This window comes from Rhyacophila brunnea, unplaced genomic scaffold, assembly GCF_057557595.1.
Source record: "Rhyacophila brunnea isolate RB1 unplaced genomic scaffold, BYU_Rbru_1.0 scaffold_13, whole genome shotgun sequence".
NCBI classification, from domain to species: Eukaryota; Metazoa; Arthropoda; class Insecta; order Trichoptera; family Rhyacophilidae; genus Rhyacophila; species Rhyacophila brunnea.
The window spans coordinates 9,535,439-9,554,226 of record NW_028232785.1 but is presented as its reverse complement, the minus strand read 5'-3'; the positions used below and the strand labels follow the sequence as shown (position 1 = coordinate 9,554,226).

At 35.9% G+C, this 18,788-nt stretch overlaps 2 protein-coding genes and 1 long non-coding RNA gene across 5 annotated transcripts in view; 1 reads left to right on the top strand and 2 right to left on the bottom strand.

Moving 5' to 3' along the window:
- Positions 1-18,788, bottom strand: part of LOC147076407 (uncharacterized) — a 493,316-nt gene that overhangs the window by 344,812 nt on the left and 129,716 nt on the right. The gene's annotated exons all lie outside the window — the stretch shown is intronic.
- Positions 77-6,750, bottom strand: LOC147076415 (uncharacterized). Of its 2 annotated transcripts, XM_085940263.1 has the most exons (5): positions 6,526-6,744; positions 3,408-3,563; positions 2,272-2,397; positions 1,545-1,636; positions 510-1,367 (listed from the first exon to the last, which is right to left on the bottom strand). In XM_085940263.1, the coding sequence occupies exons 1-4, from the start codon at positions 6,670-6,672 to the stop codon at positions 1,604-1,606; spliced, it is 462 nt and encodes a 153-aa protein (XP_085796389.1). In that variant the 5' UTR covers positions 6,673-6,744; the 3' UTR covers positions 510-1,367; positions 1,545-1,603. The 2 variants fall into 2 exon arrangements, with proteins under 2 accessions (XP_085796388.1, XP_085796389.1); XM_085940262.1 differs by lacking the exon at positions 1,545-1,636 and having other exon boundaries at positions 77-1,367; positions 6,526-6,750.
- LOC147076414 (uncharacterized) lies at positions 8,281-13,888 on the top strand. The gene is made up of 4 exons (XR_015069616.1): positions 8,281-8,414; positions 8,535-8,627; positions 9,147-9,239; positions 11,637-13,888. It is a non-coding gene; the product is annotated as an uncharacterized LOC147076414 (long non-coding RNA).

Here is an 18,788-nt window from a genome sequence, read left to right as displayed (position 1 = left end):
AATCTGACCATATGTAGTTATTTTAGCAGTACAGTACAAGTTAATAATTGTGAGGATTAACTAGCATGGGTGTACATAAAAATATAGTCTATATTACACGTCGACTCACACCAACGTCATATCGCTCTGTGGTTGAGAGCCAGATAAATAGGGTGTAGAGGAAGAGGGTAACTGGATGTGACACCACTCCCGTAGTTTACTCTTTCATTTCGTTAAAATATAGAGTGAAGTTAGTAATAATTGTTTATTTTTAAACACTCATGGTGCCAAAACGATGAAAGTGCGCTTTCAATGACAAAAAAAATCAAAATATAAATTGATCAAAGCAATTTTTAAATGCTTCGTTTAATATTTTTTAATCGTCGCTTTAGACTATTAAAGTAGAATGAGGTGGCGGTTATGCGGTGTACAAATTAGCAGAATAGTAAGGTATTTCTTGGTCACTAGACTGCTGATATATTCTATCTAAGAGTTAAAACCTAATAAGGGTTCTATTTTTTATTTTTTTTAAGACTGGTGTGAGTCAATTTGTGCACTTTCATCTTATCAGATCGTGCACACGTGTAGCCACATTCACTACAAAGAAATGGCTTTTCACCGGAATGAGTCATCTTGTGTAATTTCATCTGGTTAGAACGTATACACGAAAAATTGCATTCATCACACTTGAATGGCTTTTCACCAGAGTGAGTCATTTTGTGCGATTTCATATTCCCAGGTCGTATACATGAGAAACTACATTCTTCGCACTTATATGGCTTTTCACCAGTGTGTGTCATTTTGTGTGATTTCATGTGCCCAGAATGGACGCACGAATAATTGCATACATTACAATTATATCGCTTTTCTCCAGTGTGTATCATTTTGTGCAATCTCATATTACTATGTTGTATACACGAGAAACTACACTTATCGCACTTCAATGGTTTTTCACCTGAATGAGTCATTTTGTGTAGCTTCATATCACTGGCCCGTCTACACGAGTACTGACACTCATCACATTTGAATGGCTTTTCACCTGAATGTGTCATTTTGTGAGACCTTATATCCCCAGATTGAATGCATGAGTAACTACATTCATCGCATTTAAATGGTTTTTCACCAGAATGTGTCATTTTGTGTAATTTCATGTCACCAGACTTCTTGCATGAGAAGCTGCATTCGCCACATTTGAATGGCCTTTCAGCAGAGTTAGTTCCAGTGCGACAGACAGCGTCTGTGTTCACCTTCTCATTATTCTTCTCTAGTTCTTTACTAACATCTTGTTCGCCAATCTGTGAGTCATTACTATTCGAGTGCACTTTTGTAGGGCTCCACGCTGAGATGACGGAAGTCACATTCGCCAATATGGTGCTTGTGGCCAAAAACTAAAAAAAATAATTGGGCATAATATAATTTGACATAAGAAACGACAGTTAATGTGCTTAAAATTAACTAGTTACTAAAAATATTATTATGTATTAAGTACAGTACCAACTTAAAAAAAAAACATGTGAAGTGGTGTTTTCGTTTATGCGATGGACGTATAGCGGATATGTACATACGTTTGTTGCAGGCATTCATTACGAGATTCATCTCGAGAACGTACAGCCCACAGAACAGGTTAATAAATAGAGATGTAAAAGCTCTGAAAGTTCTGAAACAGGGTAGTTTAAGGCCTGATTGTAATAAAACCCAAGTAAAAAACTGCGTCGACTGTTTCCAAAGATTGAAAGCACGTTACATTAACGTGACAAACTAAAATGAATATTATAACTATTGAAAATAGCATATTCTTTAACAAGTGTTTAAGTATGTCCCATATTTTCCACACTCGAGATATTTAGCCTATTATACCACACCCAGTAGGGTACGCGAGCATCCATCCATTAATATTCCGTTTGAATGTAGACATGCAATTCAGTTTTGCTGATCACATAGGAACATCGCATAAATAAAATAAATATGTTAATAGGAATGTGATGTTTATTTTATTTATGCAAACAATAACTGAAAAAAAAAATACGAATGATGCAATTAGTTTTGAGTTCGGAAACTTTTACGGATGCAGTTCGCCGTATCACACTTCAACGTGAAATGTTCTATCGGAAATATATGGCCGTATATTAAAGACCGTCGATGTGTTTCAAGCCCCTACGCAAGCTCCGCCCTATTCTACTTTAATTCTATAAATGAAGGACTCTTGAGCAAGTCAAGACACTGGATCTAGTTTTCCCAAGTTATCGATATTATATACTAATATTTATAATAAATAATGTATTGTAAACGTACCTGATTGACTGGGCCGCTCTTGGAAAGCGATGAGCATCCAGGTTGTGGTTTTTCATAATTGCCTATTTCGTCATCAATTTGTTGATATTCAGTCTCACATTTTATATAGGGCACATCTTTAGAGTTCTGAAAACACAGTACATACTATCTAAAATTGTCTTTTGTCAAGGCGTTCCGATTCCGGAGTTACGATGGTAGCGATAGTCGTTTCGTAACTTAATTACTTATGGTACTTATGGTTATAGTACTTATGGTAATAAGTTCACAGCAGTGGCGAAGGGTGGAGGTAGATTGTTACGATACGCCATAAATAGTGCACTAAACTTTGTCAGTCATACGTTTTTGTTTTCGTTGAAATAAGACTACAATTTACAGATGGTGTTGGTTAGTTTTTGACCAAGTCATAATAGATAATCGTGAAAAAATACTCGTCTATCTATAAAATATCTAAAATTCATACGTTTTTGTTTTCGTTGAAATAAGACTACAATTTACAGATGGCGTAGGTTAATTTTTTAAATTCAATTAAACCCTGTGAAACCAAGTCATAATAGATTATAGTCAACAAATACTCGTCTGTCTATAAAATATTTTATTAGATTTAAAAAATCAATTAAACTCTGCCTCAACCAAACCAAAATAGTTTGAGTATGCTAAGGGCAGTGAGACAAAATTGTGCTCACTTTTTTCGTTCGTACTTATTTGTTTAAGTTGAATTAAGAATACATAAATATAACACTTGATGTTAGTTTTTTAAAATTCGCCCTTTAAAAGCCCGGCCAAAACAAAAATATAATGGAAAAAAATATTATTACATCTATAAAATATAAAAAACTTTGTATGATTTAATATTTAATGGCATAATTATAGATATTTTATAGATAGACGAGTATTTTTTCACGATTATCTATTATGACTTGGTCAAAAACTAACCAACAACATCTGTAAATTGTAGCCTTAGTTCGATGAAAACAAATACGTACGACTGACAAGTTAAGTGTGCACTAGTTATGTTTATTTATCTTAACAGCCCGCCCTCACCCTTCGCCACTGATCTATACATAATATAGGTACTGAAATAATCATATAAAATTGAGATTATATTTAAAGTAAGTGAAATAATTAACAGTAGATACCTGAATTATTAGCCTGGATTCTGGCAGAGAACATCCTGTTAATGGTTCTACATAATTATTCAACGGGCATGTTGTGTCTTTAACAAATTCGTTCTTGAAGTCAACTTGTTGAGAATCGATCTCACATTTTATATTAGCCACATCTATTTCAGTGTTCTGAAAAGCAATAAATTTCTATATTATCAGGTCATTGGTGATGTTGGTATACATGTGAAGGTCATAAACGAAGAATTTATGGTATCTTCGCGAGCTAAACCATGTTAGAACTTGCGAGTGCAAGCTTCCCGGTCGACATGACGTCATATGATATCATTGTGACGTACTACCACAGTGATCATAGCACTCGAGAAAATAACGCTACTCAGACAGCGGCGCTATTCATTGTCACCATACACATATAGGTGTTTCATCGTAATAATATCTACGGTGAGCACTGCGAGCGGGCTGCATGCCTCGAGCGTGTATTGGCTGACGTCACAATTACGTCATGTCGTCTGGTGCCACACGAGTCGATAGTTAGGAAATCGCGGTGCTGGATAGTTATTCTTATTACTAACTCTAACTTATTGTTAGTCTTTTTACTACTCAGGTTTAGTTATTATATTATAATAGCGCTTATAAAGTGCATGGATTTACTTTCAGCAATAGTGTTTATTTTAAACTATCGCGATTATAACAGTTTACACGTAAGAGTGCTGACTGTCTCGCAAATCTCATTTTTCCAGAGTAAGCGAAATGCGATGTCATTTTATAGTACTATTTGACAGGTCGTGAAATCGGTTACCTCAAAATGAGTCTGCGAAATGTAGTTCGTTTTTTTTACCGGCAAGTTCGCTACACTTACTATAACTTAATATTAACTGTCGCGTGAAAATTCAGAAGCTTAAGAACTATTTGATACATTATTGCAACTTGCATTATAATACATGTTTATTCGTGCATTTTCTTGCTATGGCCGCGATAATAGGTACGTATTGTCAGCAGTAAATCCATGCACGTGTAAACGGGGTACAATGTTTCTATGACTCACTATCTTGTGTGATCTTTGATTTTGACACTTAATGATCACATAATATACACAATTTAAAAACAGTTAACAGTTATTACTTTAGCACGTTTGCGTTATTTTAATTAGTCCAAATTAGACACGGAATGCATTCCACACACAAAGCCATATCGACAGCTATCTTTTCTTTTTTTCTATCGACGATGTCCGATCCTAATATGATCATATGGGCCTCCAGAGAGTAGAGGTTTGTATTAACAGATATTTGTTTTTTACTAGAAATGGATGTCAGCCACTTGCTCAATCTATTAGGTCCATACCCTGACACACAAATTGAAAAATAATATGTGTACTTGGCAGCCCCAGGATTCGAACCTGGGACCCACAGCGTTATAGTCCAACGCTTAAGCCGCGCGGCCACCATAGGTGTCAAAGGTATAGGTACACATAAATGTATTATAGAGGTGGCATTTCGATTGAAATTTGTAACTTTCCCTTCGGCGAGACTTTACAAAATACTTAAAGGGTTCCGGCATCCAAAAATGGTGGGAAACATTGACTTAGCTTGGCATCATCAAATTAATCAAAACCTAGTTATACACACCTACATAAAGTCAGTTATGGGCTGACCACGTGCCATGTGTGTATTAGAGATGGGAAAACTGGTCGATTTTGAAGACTAAGTATACACACTACCAGTATAAAAAAATACTTAGTATATAAACTTACTAGTATTTGGAATACTATATAGATCGTATGGCGTGCATATGCGACAAAAGTTTCATACTCAACTGAAACTAAAACCAACTCCATATTATTATTATTTTAAAATACGTATCGGCTCAGGGATCTCAGACTGTGTGTCGGCTTCAATATAATCGCTAAAAATACACTGAGCTCCGTTTGTCGAAAAGTCCAATTTATTATAAAATTTTAAATTTATGAGTTGTTTTTCTGTTAGGTAACAATATTATTGAATGAATAACAGTGATTTTTTTAAATTTTAAACTTGTTTTGAGCGATATATACCTAATAAGCCTAAGCCTGTGCGTCATCTCACCACGGTGCTGCGACACAAAATTTATGACCTATTGTTATTCATACATTCGAACGCAATAGACTAATAAATTAAAATATACCTATATTCAAGTGCTATTTCGTTCGTGCTCATTTAATGTCAATAGTGTTGAAAATCTACCAACTGGCGAGTGCACAGAACAGCGACTCGCGATGATATCATCACAAGTTTTTTGGAATAAGTTTATTGGGCCACAAATATTAAGTAAGGGTAGTTTCATTCGAAAATTGAGTACACAAACTGGTGACAGTATTTCCAACTCACCTCTAGTGTGTATGACCAAGAACCGACAAGTTCCTCGCGTATGAAGATGAAGTTATGAAAATCATAACTTCTGTAGCTTGATGACATACAACGAGTGAAAGTGATAACCGGGGGGGGGGGGGGGGGGGGGGGGGGTGGAGTAGTCTAATTATTAATGTTGTCAAAGTCCACCCCAGATTGTAGTGCCAGTGAAGTAAACACCTTATGCGTCAATGACATTGAGCTACTTTACGAGCTGCTTATTGGCGAATTTACAATCTGCCTGTATAGTCGCTCAGTGTCATCATCGAACAAGCTAACAAGCAGATTGTAAAATTGTAAACAATCTATCGAGAAAAGCTGAAAGCCGGTCAACTTGATACGCTACACGTCGGCGTGTGGGCCTACTACGTCTGCGCAGTAGAGCGTAGTAGCGACCTTCCGGTAAAAACGAACTACGTTCTGTCAAAATAGTCGCTAGCTTGTTGGCTTCTCAGCGAATGGAAAGTTTTGTGTGTCATCATCACAATCGCAGTAGCTGAATCGCCCACTTTTAAATTCGCCAACAAACAGCTCGTAAAGTAGCTCAATGTAATTGACACATTAGGTACCTAGTATGATTCTAAGATTGTGTTTAGTGTAAATATTGACAAGTCTCTACAACTATATATATTAATAATTAATCTAATTAATCACTCGCATTTCGATTACGCCAGAAAATATGGCAACGCTTACATGTCTATCTGTGTCAAGCGGTCAGATTGACAGATTATCCGAGTCGAAAAACTAACCTCAAAAGTACAAACGGCATCGTCTGCGATCTCTTGCTTTATATAAGTGTGAGCATTCGGGCTATGTGAATGAACTATTGGCACATCGAACCAATTCTGTCCTTCTGCACCAGTTACGTCTTCATCTGGTTCACGTTTGACGTCCATGCTTATTGTATTTGTAAAATATGTTGAGCAATGTCATACAGCTGCCGCACGCTTTTCGGGCAGAGACAAGGCAGTATTGCCATTTTTTGTCATCGAATTTGTATTAGGCGGTTCAAATGCTTTCCACACGGACGGTACACCAGTTGTACTCTAAATAATTGGCCATTAGATTTAATTAGCATATTTTTTTAATGTGGTAATTAAATATTAATTGAATGCTCCGCGTCCAACAAGTTAAATAAATTATCGTACTTACCTACCTATTTCACAAGAAAAAAATATAATAGTGTTGTTATGTTGAAAATATAAAGTTAATAAATTGTTAAGGTTTTTTTTTTTTTTTTAATTTTCAACCTATTATTATTAAGATCTTTCCGACCATGCATACAAACCGTTGAATTCAAAAGAAGGCATAGATTATTTTTACTTCTTTCGGGCAACTTTTTTTCGCGGCTCGGACTTTTTTTCCATAATTATATTATTACCTGATCCTTTGCACCTAATTACAATAAGAAAGTGCGAAATCTTTACTGTGAGAGGCGGCGGCTTGATGAACTAGATCCCCTATCGCGTATCAGCGGGTCTATTCTATACACTAGGCTGCTTTCTGTCCGCTACGGCAGCTAAATAGGGTAGGAAAATATCGAATTATTAACACGCATTGTAACAATTACAATAATTTAGTTATAATTGTTACAGTAAGTGCTATGTTTTAACAGCACCACTCTTGGTTGTAATAAATTTTAGAGCGAGATAAGACAGTTCTGACAGTTACAATAAGTGTTAATAATTCGATACTAACCTACCCTATTTAGCTGCCATAAAGGCCGAAAACAGCCTTGTGTATAGAATAGACACGCTGTACTTACAATAATTATTCGAAATCAAAAACCATAGACAAGATACAACACGATCGCCGCCACTACAACACGATCGCCGACACCGTTCTCACTTAAAGATTTCGCATTCTACGCAAATAATAGCGAAATTTTAGTACTTTTGGCGAATAGTACCTATAATGCAAAATATAGTTTTGAATAACATCTGTTCGGTGGTACCTACAAAATTAGGTAGACAACTCTGCCATATTGCATTACATGACGTATATAAATAATGACAAACGAATAATAAAACAAAACATTCCTCGCCTAGAACAAAAATTTAGAAAAAAAACTAGGCCAAAAATAACACATAAAATATTGCTATGTAATTTTATTTATAATGCGCGGGAATCGCCAATCGGCATTTGATTAATATTTCAACTGGGGAAAAGAATAAATTGATTGAAATGACAAAAAAATCGATACTTTTTGCCCATCACTAACTGCACTAAAAGATGGGACGCCATTTTGTTTGTCACCGTTGTGCTCGCACTGGCACGCTACACATATAACGTATTCTCGTCCAACAAAAGTCCAATTATAACACATTGATCAGTGTAAATCTTTATATTTCAACATAATAGTGAACGCTGTTTGTTGTATTAATGATTTAGTTATGTAAAAACTGTCATTACAGCAATAGACGGCTTTCATAACCTATTGTGACACGTGTTTCGTGTTGTATTTCAGATTTCTGTCATAAATAATATTGTTAAAATGGACATTAAAAGTGAACCAATGGACATTGAGGCAGATGACGAAGCACTACACAGAGTTATTGATTTCAGTATACCAAATATCCATTCTATTAGCCAGGAAGGTCGATCACCGCCAGAACTTGTTGACGATGCCATAATTCAGGTTATTTTCATAATACTTAATAATTAATGTTGCATTAGTGTTTTTTATACTTACTTTTTCTTTGTCTTCGAAACGTTCTATTGAAACTGTATAGGTACATACTTATTGGTTTGTTTGTAGATTGATATCAAACCTGACGTCGATGGAAACTGTCTTCCGAATGAAGAATTCGGCGTTTGCTCGACTGGGCCGCTGTTCAGTAATGATTCACAGGTGGGTGCCTTACTGATTAATTGTATTCAGTGTTGCCATATTTTGAAAGTGGAATTATAGTACAGAGCCTCCAAAATTATAGTATTTGGGGATAAAATATAGTACGCGTTGTCATCTGTTGAAAATGAAAATTTTCCCAATTTTTCATGGTCGGCTCGTTTTTTTTAGGAAAGATATTTCGTCGCGGGCCGCAGGTTCCCAATTTTTCATGGTCGGCTTGTTTTTTTTAGGAAAAATATTTCTTCGCGGGCCGCAGATTGTATTGTAAAAATGTCATGCGCGGCACAGGTGCGCCATTTCAAGAAATAATGAATCGCCTAATAATAAGTATAAAATGACAACCTCGCGTCTCGCTTACTCTTGAAGAATGAGATTGGAGCACAGTCAGTACTTTTACGTGTAAACAGTTATTGTCATGACAGTTTAAAATAAGCAGACTAATTGCCGACAGTAATTCCATGCATTTGTACAGGCGCTATTATATTGAAACCGTATACCTACTTATTGGTTTATTTGTAGGTTATCAAACGTGACGTCGATGAAAGCAGCTGTCATCCGATGGAAGAATTCAGTACTTCCTCGACTGGGCCAATGCTTAATACTGATTCACAGGTGGGTCACTACCTAACTGATTAATTGTGTTGTAAAACTATCTTGCGCGGCATATAGGCGGCATTTTCAAGGGAGAATTAATCGCTGAATATATTTTTTCTGAATATATTCCGTTTACTGTCGTCAATAATCCGTGGCCAACTTATAATGACAAGAGACATTCGGAAATCCTTAAAGAACGCACAATACTTCAATGAGTCCATTTTTTGATAAGACGCAAATATTACTCCGTTAAATAACAAACTAATAAATGAATATTTTATTGGATTACCTACTGCTATGAAAAAGTCATAAACAGTCAAAAACATCTAGGTACCTGCCGATGAGTTTGGATTGAATGACTAATTAGAGTCGGTTTGGTAAAAGTCACGGGAGGGGGAGAATTGGGACGTCACTGATTGTTACTTACTTCTCCTTCTTCCACCCTGTCACGTCCCAACATTGGGACATAGGGCAAGCAGTTGGCGCCACTTCCCTCGGTCCATCGCCAACTCTTGTGCCTACCGCCATGTCAGACCTGCAGCACGTAGGTCGCTCTTGTAGCACCGCTGTAGGGTGAGGGAGGGCCGGCCACGGCGTAGTTAGTAAGTAGCAGGGTTCCGTCGCCGTAGCCGGCCATCCCTGCTACTTACTAACTACTTGCATCAATAATCATAAATTCAATTCACTTATGGATAAGTACACGATTTCTGATAATGATAACCATACTATGGTGCATGATGCATGTTTGCACACAGAATAATAGTATTAAAGGGTCCGTTTCGTAAGAAAATACCTACTTTATATGACAGGAAATGGGTTACATATGGATTTAATTTTGAATATAATAACAACATTCTCCGATGGCTACCACTAATCACATACTTCGGTCTGCATTCACATACTGTTTGTATGCTACTCGCTGCGAAGTTCGGAAAGTCCACATTTTCGGCAGTGCCACTGACTACCAATTTTACCCTGCCGACTGCTCTTCGTCGATTCCACCGTGAACCCCAATCAGTTATTCGGGTACATTCAGACACTCCACATTATATTTATTCCTAGTTTTGACATCTTTGATAACAGTTATAACTTCTAGCGGTACATTTAATCATATACCTTACCATCTGATTCGTTATATTTGATATTATGAAGGAAAGCAGATCATGCCTCGCTTAGGGGCGGCAAAAATAAAACTTTTGTGGGGTTCGATGTGTTTACCACTGGGGGAGTTGTGGACGTGTGGTAGGTCATGGTGTTGAGGATGATGGTGAAGACGTCGAAAACGGATGCAGGAGCGAGTTTTATTAGGCGTTACGGTTGGTACAATAGTATGTCACAGTAGTTATGCTACAATACTAAACTTATGATAGGTACGGATCCGAGGTCCGCATCTCGGTACAATCAGATGTTGGGCGAAGCGATATAAAGACTGCGATAGTAACAGACTTGAAACGTATATTCGAGTGACATATCGATGAAATATTATTCGCTTTTTATACAGTTAAAATAATATACTTTTCATTATATCTTAGTAAATAATTATATCGATCGAGTCAGCAACTAAAATGGCATTTGCGTCAATGGACATCCTAGTAGCTGGGAAATATTGCAGTCGTATAATTTGATACTACGGAAAAATAGATATTTTAATTTCGCCTATCACTAAAATGCTGAGAGCTATACTTTTTAGAATAGTTTCTTTGAAGACGAGCTTCCGTCTACTCGTTTTCAATTTTCAAAAAATCAAACTTTTTTTCAGATATCCTAGGTACAGTTATTATTTTGTGTTTCACTACCAAATAGCAAATCCCACACCACACGATAATTCTTCCAATATCAAGTAGTACCGGTTAGCTAGTAGTTTATGAAAGTATGTGAAATTCCAAAGTACGATATAATTAATTTTCTTTATTCTATTGATTGAAGTAGCTTCATGAAATGTGAATTTAAATTCAGGTAGTTTTAAATCACATAAGTACTGATCAATTTGAGTATTTTTTATGACCTTGGTTTCGCCTGTCGGCATCTTTGGGCACTACGCACACCCTCCAATGACGCACTAACACAGAATATTTTTAATTGACAGTGACAATATTTGTTATTTAAAATGATACAAAACTACTTAATTGTACGTAATTCTGTAATCATAAATAATTGTTTTATCGAGAAATAATAGAAATAATAAACATAGGACAGCTGTTGCAGAGTGACACTATCTTATTCACATAAGTGAATTACTTTATCCAATCGGTATCTTTTAATAATATATTATCGTCATTTTCCCACTCATTTCTTTATTTAATAATGTCTGAAGATGCCGAAAGGCAAAAGCATCGAAACAAATGACTCAAAAGTAAGAGTATAGAGCAATATTTGGAATTATAATATTGAGTTTGACTGTTATGGTTTTTCTAGGTTTCGACTAAGGGATTTTTCACAAGGCATCTCGATACACATAACAGTCAACAAGCATCATCTCATGGAATCCAAGATGGAATTATACAGTATTCAGAAGTGACAATTGATAAACAAAACATAAAAAAAGAAATAATTAAACAAAATACTCCGAAGGAACTTAGACTTATTCTGAGAAGAGTAATACATTTCGCACGTAATTTGATTTGTACCATTTGTAATGCAGTTTTTGGATGCGAAAGTGCTCTAAAAAAACACAAAATATTTCATACGTACGTAATTCCTGATCAAAGAAATACTGGTGAAAAACCTTGTACATGCAATATATGCGCATATAGATGCTCGCGATTTAATAGGCTTGAAACTCATAAAATGACACATTCTGGCGAAAAACCTTATAAATGCAATGTATGCTCATATAGATGCTCGATACCGAGTTATCTTAAAACACATAAAATGATACATTCTGGCGAAAAACCTTATAAATGCAATGTATGCTCATATAGATGCTCGATACCGAGTTATCTTAAAACACATAAAATGATACATTCTGGTGAAAAACCCTATAAATGTAGTGTGTGCTCATACAAATGCTCGACACCGAGTAATCTTAAAAGACATGGAAAGAGACATTCTGGTGAAAAACCTTATTCATGCAATGTATGCGCATATAGATGCTCGCAACTTTGTACGCTTAAAACTCATAAAATGACACATTCCGGTGAAAAACCTTTATCATGCAATGTATGCGCATATAGATGCTCGCAACTTGGTAGGCTTAAAACTCATAAAATGACACATTCCGGTGAAAAACCTTATAAATGCAATGTATGCTCGTACAGATGCTCGAAACTATGTAATCTTAAAACACATAAAATGATACATTATGGTGAAAAACCTTATAAATGCAATGTTTGTACATATAGATGCTCGCTACTTCATATGCTTAAAAGTCATAAAATGACACATTCAGGTGAAAAACCCTACAAATGTGGTGTGTGCTCATACAAATGCTCGACACCGAGTAATCTTAAAAGACATGGAAAGAGACATTCTGGTGAAAAACCTTATTCATGCAATGTATGCTCGTTTAGATGCTCGATACGGAGTAATATTAAAGCACATAAAATGATACATTCTGGCGAAAAACCTTATAAATGCAATGTATGCACATATAAATGCTCGCGACTTTATATGCTTAAAAATCATGAAATGACACATTCAGGTGAAAAACCCTACAAATGTAGTGTGTGCTCATACAAATGCTCGACACCGAGTTATCTTAAAAGACACGAAAAGAGACATTCTGGTGAAAAACCTTATTCATGCAATGTATGCGCATATAGATGCTCGCAATTTGGTATGCTTAAAACTCATAAAATGACACATTCTGGCCAAAAACCTTATAAATGCAATGTATGCTCGTATAGATGCTCGATACCAAGTTATCTTAAAACACATAAAATGATTCATTCTGGTGAAAAACCTTATAAATGCAATGTATGCACATATAAATGCTCGCGACTTAATATGCTTAAAAATCATGAAATGACACATTCAGGTGAAAAACCCTACAAATGTAGTGTGTGCTCATACAAATGCTCGACACTGAGTTATCTTAAAAGACACGAAAAGAGACATTCTGGTGAAAAACCTTATTCATGCAATGTATGCGCATATAGATGCTCGCAACTTGGTATGCTTAAAACTCATAAAATGACACATTCTAGTGTAAAACCTTAAAAATTCCAACAGTGTTTCTATAGATGCTCGCAACTTGGTATGCTTAAAATGACTCTTTTTGGTCAATATTTCTATAAATAAATGCATGTGTAGTGTAATATAGTGACTTAATGGATTTTTCCATGAAACTTTGCTATGTGCCGTCTCGAACGACTACTTTTATGCTGTTATTTGATTTAATCCCAATGTTTTTTTTCCACTATAGCATAAAGTTCGGTCTGACCATTGATAATAAAATCATCACTGTTGATTTTATTATCAATGGTTTTTTTCCTGCAAGAACTATCGTATGTCTGGCGAATAGAAATGTAGTTTTATAAAAAAACCTAATTTATTGTTATTTTTTAGAAGCATTCATTTTTAGGTCATTTGAACGCTAAAAATAAATAAAGATGCATTAAATATTATGAAAGCCTACTAATAAAATTGACAGATTATTTTTGTTTCATGTTTTATCACATTATTTTAAAATTTAGAAATTAAATAAAATAATAAACGATAACCTGTATAAATAAATGTCTTATTAATGATTATTATAGTACACTACATTTTACTCTTATTGTTTGCAATTTTTTCTTTAATTTTGTATTTATATATTTTAAAACACAAGTCATTGTGGAAATAACAAAACAAAATTCGTCTTCTAAGTCTAAGATACTTATTTATTTATTTTTATTTAAGAATACGAAACATTGTGGACATAACAAATCTAAATCCAAGACGTACACAACATGAGCTTTACATTATAACAAATATTGCAATATAGAATATAATAATAACAGAAAAACAAATTAAATCAAAACATACTTCAGTACAATTTAATACAGAAAAATATTTTTTTTTAAACCAAAAACATACAATTTTACAGAGAAAAATAAAGGTTTCAAAAACAAAATGCAAAGTACATCACTGAAAATGTATATGTCTTTAGGGAGCGCATTTACTAATCTTGCACCACTCGCTAATGGTGCCTGATAGGCTTGACACGAGGGAACGGTTCCGATCCAGAATAAAACATGGCTGCGACCACGTAGGTAATTCGCAGGCGCATGTAAATTCAAATTTATTAAGACACCTGGATTGGAAACCATCCCTCGCGCTAACAAGCAAATGTGTTTCAAGAGAAGAAAAAACTGACGAGATTCAAGAGAGTGAAAAGTAAGCATGCCTTGTACAAAGGCAGTCGGAAAATAATCATTTGACGAATTATTAAAAGGAAAATAGTTAAATGTCTTATAATAAAGACATCGAAGAAATTTTTCTGGACGCGTTCTAAAATAAGCTTATAAGAAACCTCATAAGGACACCAGATAATCGACCCATATTCAAGAATGCTACGCACAAATGAGACGTACAGTGTACGTAATACATTTGGATTCCTGAATGGTTTGGATCGTCGCATGATGAATCCTAGAAGCTTCCTCGCATGTAGAGCCGTAGAAGTTATATGCGAGTAAGCCTAAGCCATATCCTTGTTTGCTTGTCAGGAAGTTATAGCTTCAAATATTGAGGATACCTACATACTACAATCTGCATTAATAGTAAGTACAATTATCATTCTATCTTAAGTTGCGTTGCCACGATCTGAGTAGTACACTCGTACGAGACAGCGTCATACTAATTACTGCTAACCAAGGTACTCAGGCCGCGTCCTACTCTTCCGAGTTTGCTCGTATAGGAGTGATTAGTATGAAGCTGTCTCGTACAAGTGCATTAGGTTCGAGTGTACTGGGATCGTGGCAACGCGGCTTTATTATATTCTTATAATTAGTCGTTGACTAATCTATTTCTAGTGTTTCATCTCATTACTAATTTAATAAAATTATTTCTATATTTCAGAATACTACTGAAAAATATTTGGAGTGTAGGTACAGAATTGGAAACCTATAGCGATGTACCTACCCCCTGGAAACTTAACACTCTATAACCACAGCTTAGATGTTTCCACTGAATTATTTTGCATTGTATCAAAACCATTGAATCCTTCTAGGGAAGATGATGAAGACGATGAAATTGTAATTGAAGAACTTCCATTTCTTGAAATATCCACACATGAGGTCATTCCAGAGCAGTGCTGCTAACCGTACTATAATTATAGTATTTTGTACTATAATTTTGGTCTGCGTACTATGTACGATATAAAAAATGTATGGTACGCCCAAAATACTATAATTTTGAATATATGAAAAATATTGAAAAAAGTACCTTCTAAAATTTCGATATTTCCGTTCTCAAAATAACAAAAATTGGATAACCTGGAAAAAATTGTCCGTAAAAAGTAAAAATAGCTTAGTTTTGGTTTAAAATGAAATTTTTTGAATTCGTCGGTAAGCGGTTTTGGTAGGAAGAGGTACTTAAATAAAAAGGGGTCTCGCAGTTTCTCAAATTCTTGGTTATTTTTTTGTGAGAAACAAAAAACCTATAAATTTTCAACAGATGACAACGCGTACTACATTTTTCCCCAAATCCTATAATTTTGGAGGCTCTATACTATTATTACACTTATTTACACACCTGAACATCAGCACAACATTAAGACGGTACTTTAGTGAAACGGTAAATAATTTTCAACTATAGGTGCGATGAAATTTTGAACGGTTGGAGAGCGAAAGTCGAGCTGTCTATTCAGTGACGTCCCGTGGGGGTAGGCAGATTGAGCGTCGCTTGGGGGCGGCATTTACTCGATGGGCGGCAAATCGAGGAAATCATTTGGAATATATAGAAATAGCTACATAAACTAAGTAATAATGAAAATATCTTTCCATAAAAAAAATCAGCTCACTGGTTTTCTCGGGTTCACGATATCTAGCTTACTTCCGTTGCCTTTCAACGTCCTTGGTGACCAGAAACCAGAGACCACACATGCAGATTTGCGATTAGTCTGATATTTTGTTGGTAATGTATCCATACAACACATTTCTTAGATATATGACTCATGAAGGATGATAAAAATAATGTATAAAAAAAAATGAGGTTTCATTTTGGCGCTGCCTAGTGTCATGTTATTTTATAACATAACACACTAAGTCAAGGAAGTCTTTACGAGGGCAACACTACGCAAAAGTACGACCGGACCACGCCTGCGCACGGGATAGTTTGTACGGAGTTCGTGACACTATTTCCGGCGCTATAGGAGATAGCGGGCTTTTTACACGAAGGTGAAGCGGGAGTCGATCTCTCAGTCTTGACCTTTCGAAGGAAGCAGACGTCTTGGCCCGTTCCGAGCCTCGGACCCTGGGCACAGGGCTTTCGATTTCCTGACGTTTTGGAGACGTGGACGATGGTCATCCGAAGGACGTCCCCCCCACGACAGGAGATCGGAGGAACTCCACGGTTCCCCCACGTTTGAAGACGGACCCCTCGATTCCGTCCTGGAAGGAATCGAGGGCAGCGAATAGGCTGGAGAGCCTTTTGTGTAATTGGTATTTATTGTTCATTTATGTTACGGTCCACCGAAGTAGTCTTTGTTTCGAATTAGCTTTTGGGTTTTTGTTCTTATTTGTTTTAAATCGCATTAGGTGCTCGTGATTCACTTAAGTAATTATATTTCTCTATACACTGTAGCCCGCAAGTTATCTTATTTATTAATTATACAATTGTTGAAATTTCTCTACTTGCTTTTTATTTAATTTTCCTTATCACTATTGTCTCTATGCATCAACATAGAGTGGCGCTCAATCCGAGATATTTATATTTATTCCATCTTTATGTACTTTATTATTATTATACAGGAACATCCAACGAATGAGTGTAGTAACCGGACAGGTAACTGAGGTCTTAGAGGTAATTGTCAAACCATCCACGACCCTGCATCCTATTTCCCCGAGTCTCATGCTTATCCCCAACCTATCCCTATCCTATATCCCCATCCATACCTATTCCTTATCCCCTTGTCAAATCATACCATGACATCGGGCCCCACGTTGGGCGCCAAATGTAACGTAGGTTTTGTGTCAAGGTTTATAGAGGAGATATATGTAAAGGCCGGCTAGCCAGTATAAAAGACTACTACCTTCCGGTCGTGGGTTTTTTGAGTACCAACGGCCGTTATCAAATTTCATTTCTCCGGAACGTAAATATCTAAAGGATAAACCAATGTATAATACCCAGCACGGATGCTGGAAGGTGGGCGCCAGCCCCTAGATCTGAGAAGGCTATAAATTAAGGAGTCTAGGAGCGAAATAAAAGTTTAAGTTGAGTTCAAGATATAAGTCATATATTGTCGATAAGTTTGACAGGTAAATTACAGGTTAGAAAAATGAACAAATGCAGCTAACGGATCAAACCCTGAATAACGAGAAAATAAACTCTGACAATCCCGCGAGAGGGATTAATAAATAATGGAACAAATGTAACGATACAGCTTACGATAATCCAGGTCTCCTTGGTGGAACCAAATTCCGACGTCGGCAAGCCTTTGTCCGGGCGTTAGGTTTACGTCGGTAAGCCATCTCCAATTCGGGCGGACCGATTTAGGCCACCCATGCACGTCCGTCCTGCCTCGAGGTCCCCACACGTAAGCACTTGTCTTAAATTGTGTCAAGATGACTTAAAAAATGTTACCCATTTACTTGAAAAAGAAAATATGTCAATGAATATATTATTATTATTAGTAATTGAACAATAAACATAACATTAAATGGACGCATGTTGACTTTTTATGAAAAATTATGTTTTGTTCTGCATGGGTCATTTGCACAATCTTCGCGTCGCGTAGTCACGATCGTTTTAGACAGTGCCCCGGCTGAAGTATAGCCTTAATGAACATTTTTGGCTACTCGCGGATATTAACAGACAGAGAGACTTTGTTAGCAAAAGCATACATTCACCATAGGTACCATCAATCTTTCTTCAACAGAAATAGGTCGCTGAAAATAATTGGCGGATTCCTATCATCGCCTACGTATATATTTCTTTAAAATATATCTAATTGTGTTAGGCATAAGACCTATATTTGCTTGAGGTCACTATTTAATGGATTTCGTGAGTATCCATTGACAATAATTTAGTACTGGACCTACTAAAACATACTAGGCGAAGTTAGAGAATCGTGGCATAACTTCGTCCATATAAAACATTAGATTATTAATATTATTTAGTATAAAAAGCTTCAATATAAATAAAAATAAACACTCATTGTGCATTACATAACGTCTATAAGACTTCATATTGGTGGATATTTTGGTGGCAAAACGACTTTCTGTTAAAACACCATGATGTCAAAATGTTGTAGGCAACATTCGAGCATACTCTTTCAATAAAATGGGTTGTGGAATTCTCCATGGACGTGTCTTTCTAGATATATAATATAAGTATATATCTGTAAAATTTTGTATTAAAAATATAAGTTTTCAAATAAAAAGCCCTTGCGTCCGTCCATGATGAATGTGCGATGCCGACTGGTGACTG

What these genes read in the sequence shown, in the direction of transcription:
- LOC147076415 (XM_085940262.1), bottom strand. Translation starts at nt 6,672, where the DNA reads ATGGACGTCAAACGTGAACCAGATGAAGACGTAACTGGTGCAGAAGGA. An exon ending in ATGCCGTTTGTACTTTTGAG is followed by an intron (nt 3,564 to 6,525) that starts GTTAGTTTTTCG and finishes ATTGCTTTTCAG; the next exon opens with AACACTGAAATAGATGTGGC. An exon ending in AGAGCGGCCCAGTCAATCAG is followed by an intron (nt 1,368 to 2,271) that starts GTACGTTTACAA and finishes TATTTTTTTTAG; the next exon opens with TTTTTGGCCACAAGCACCAT.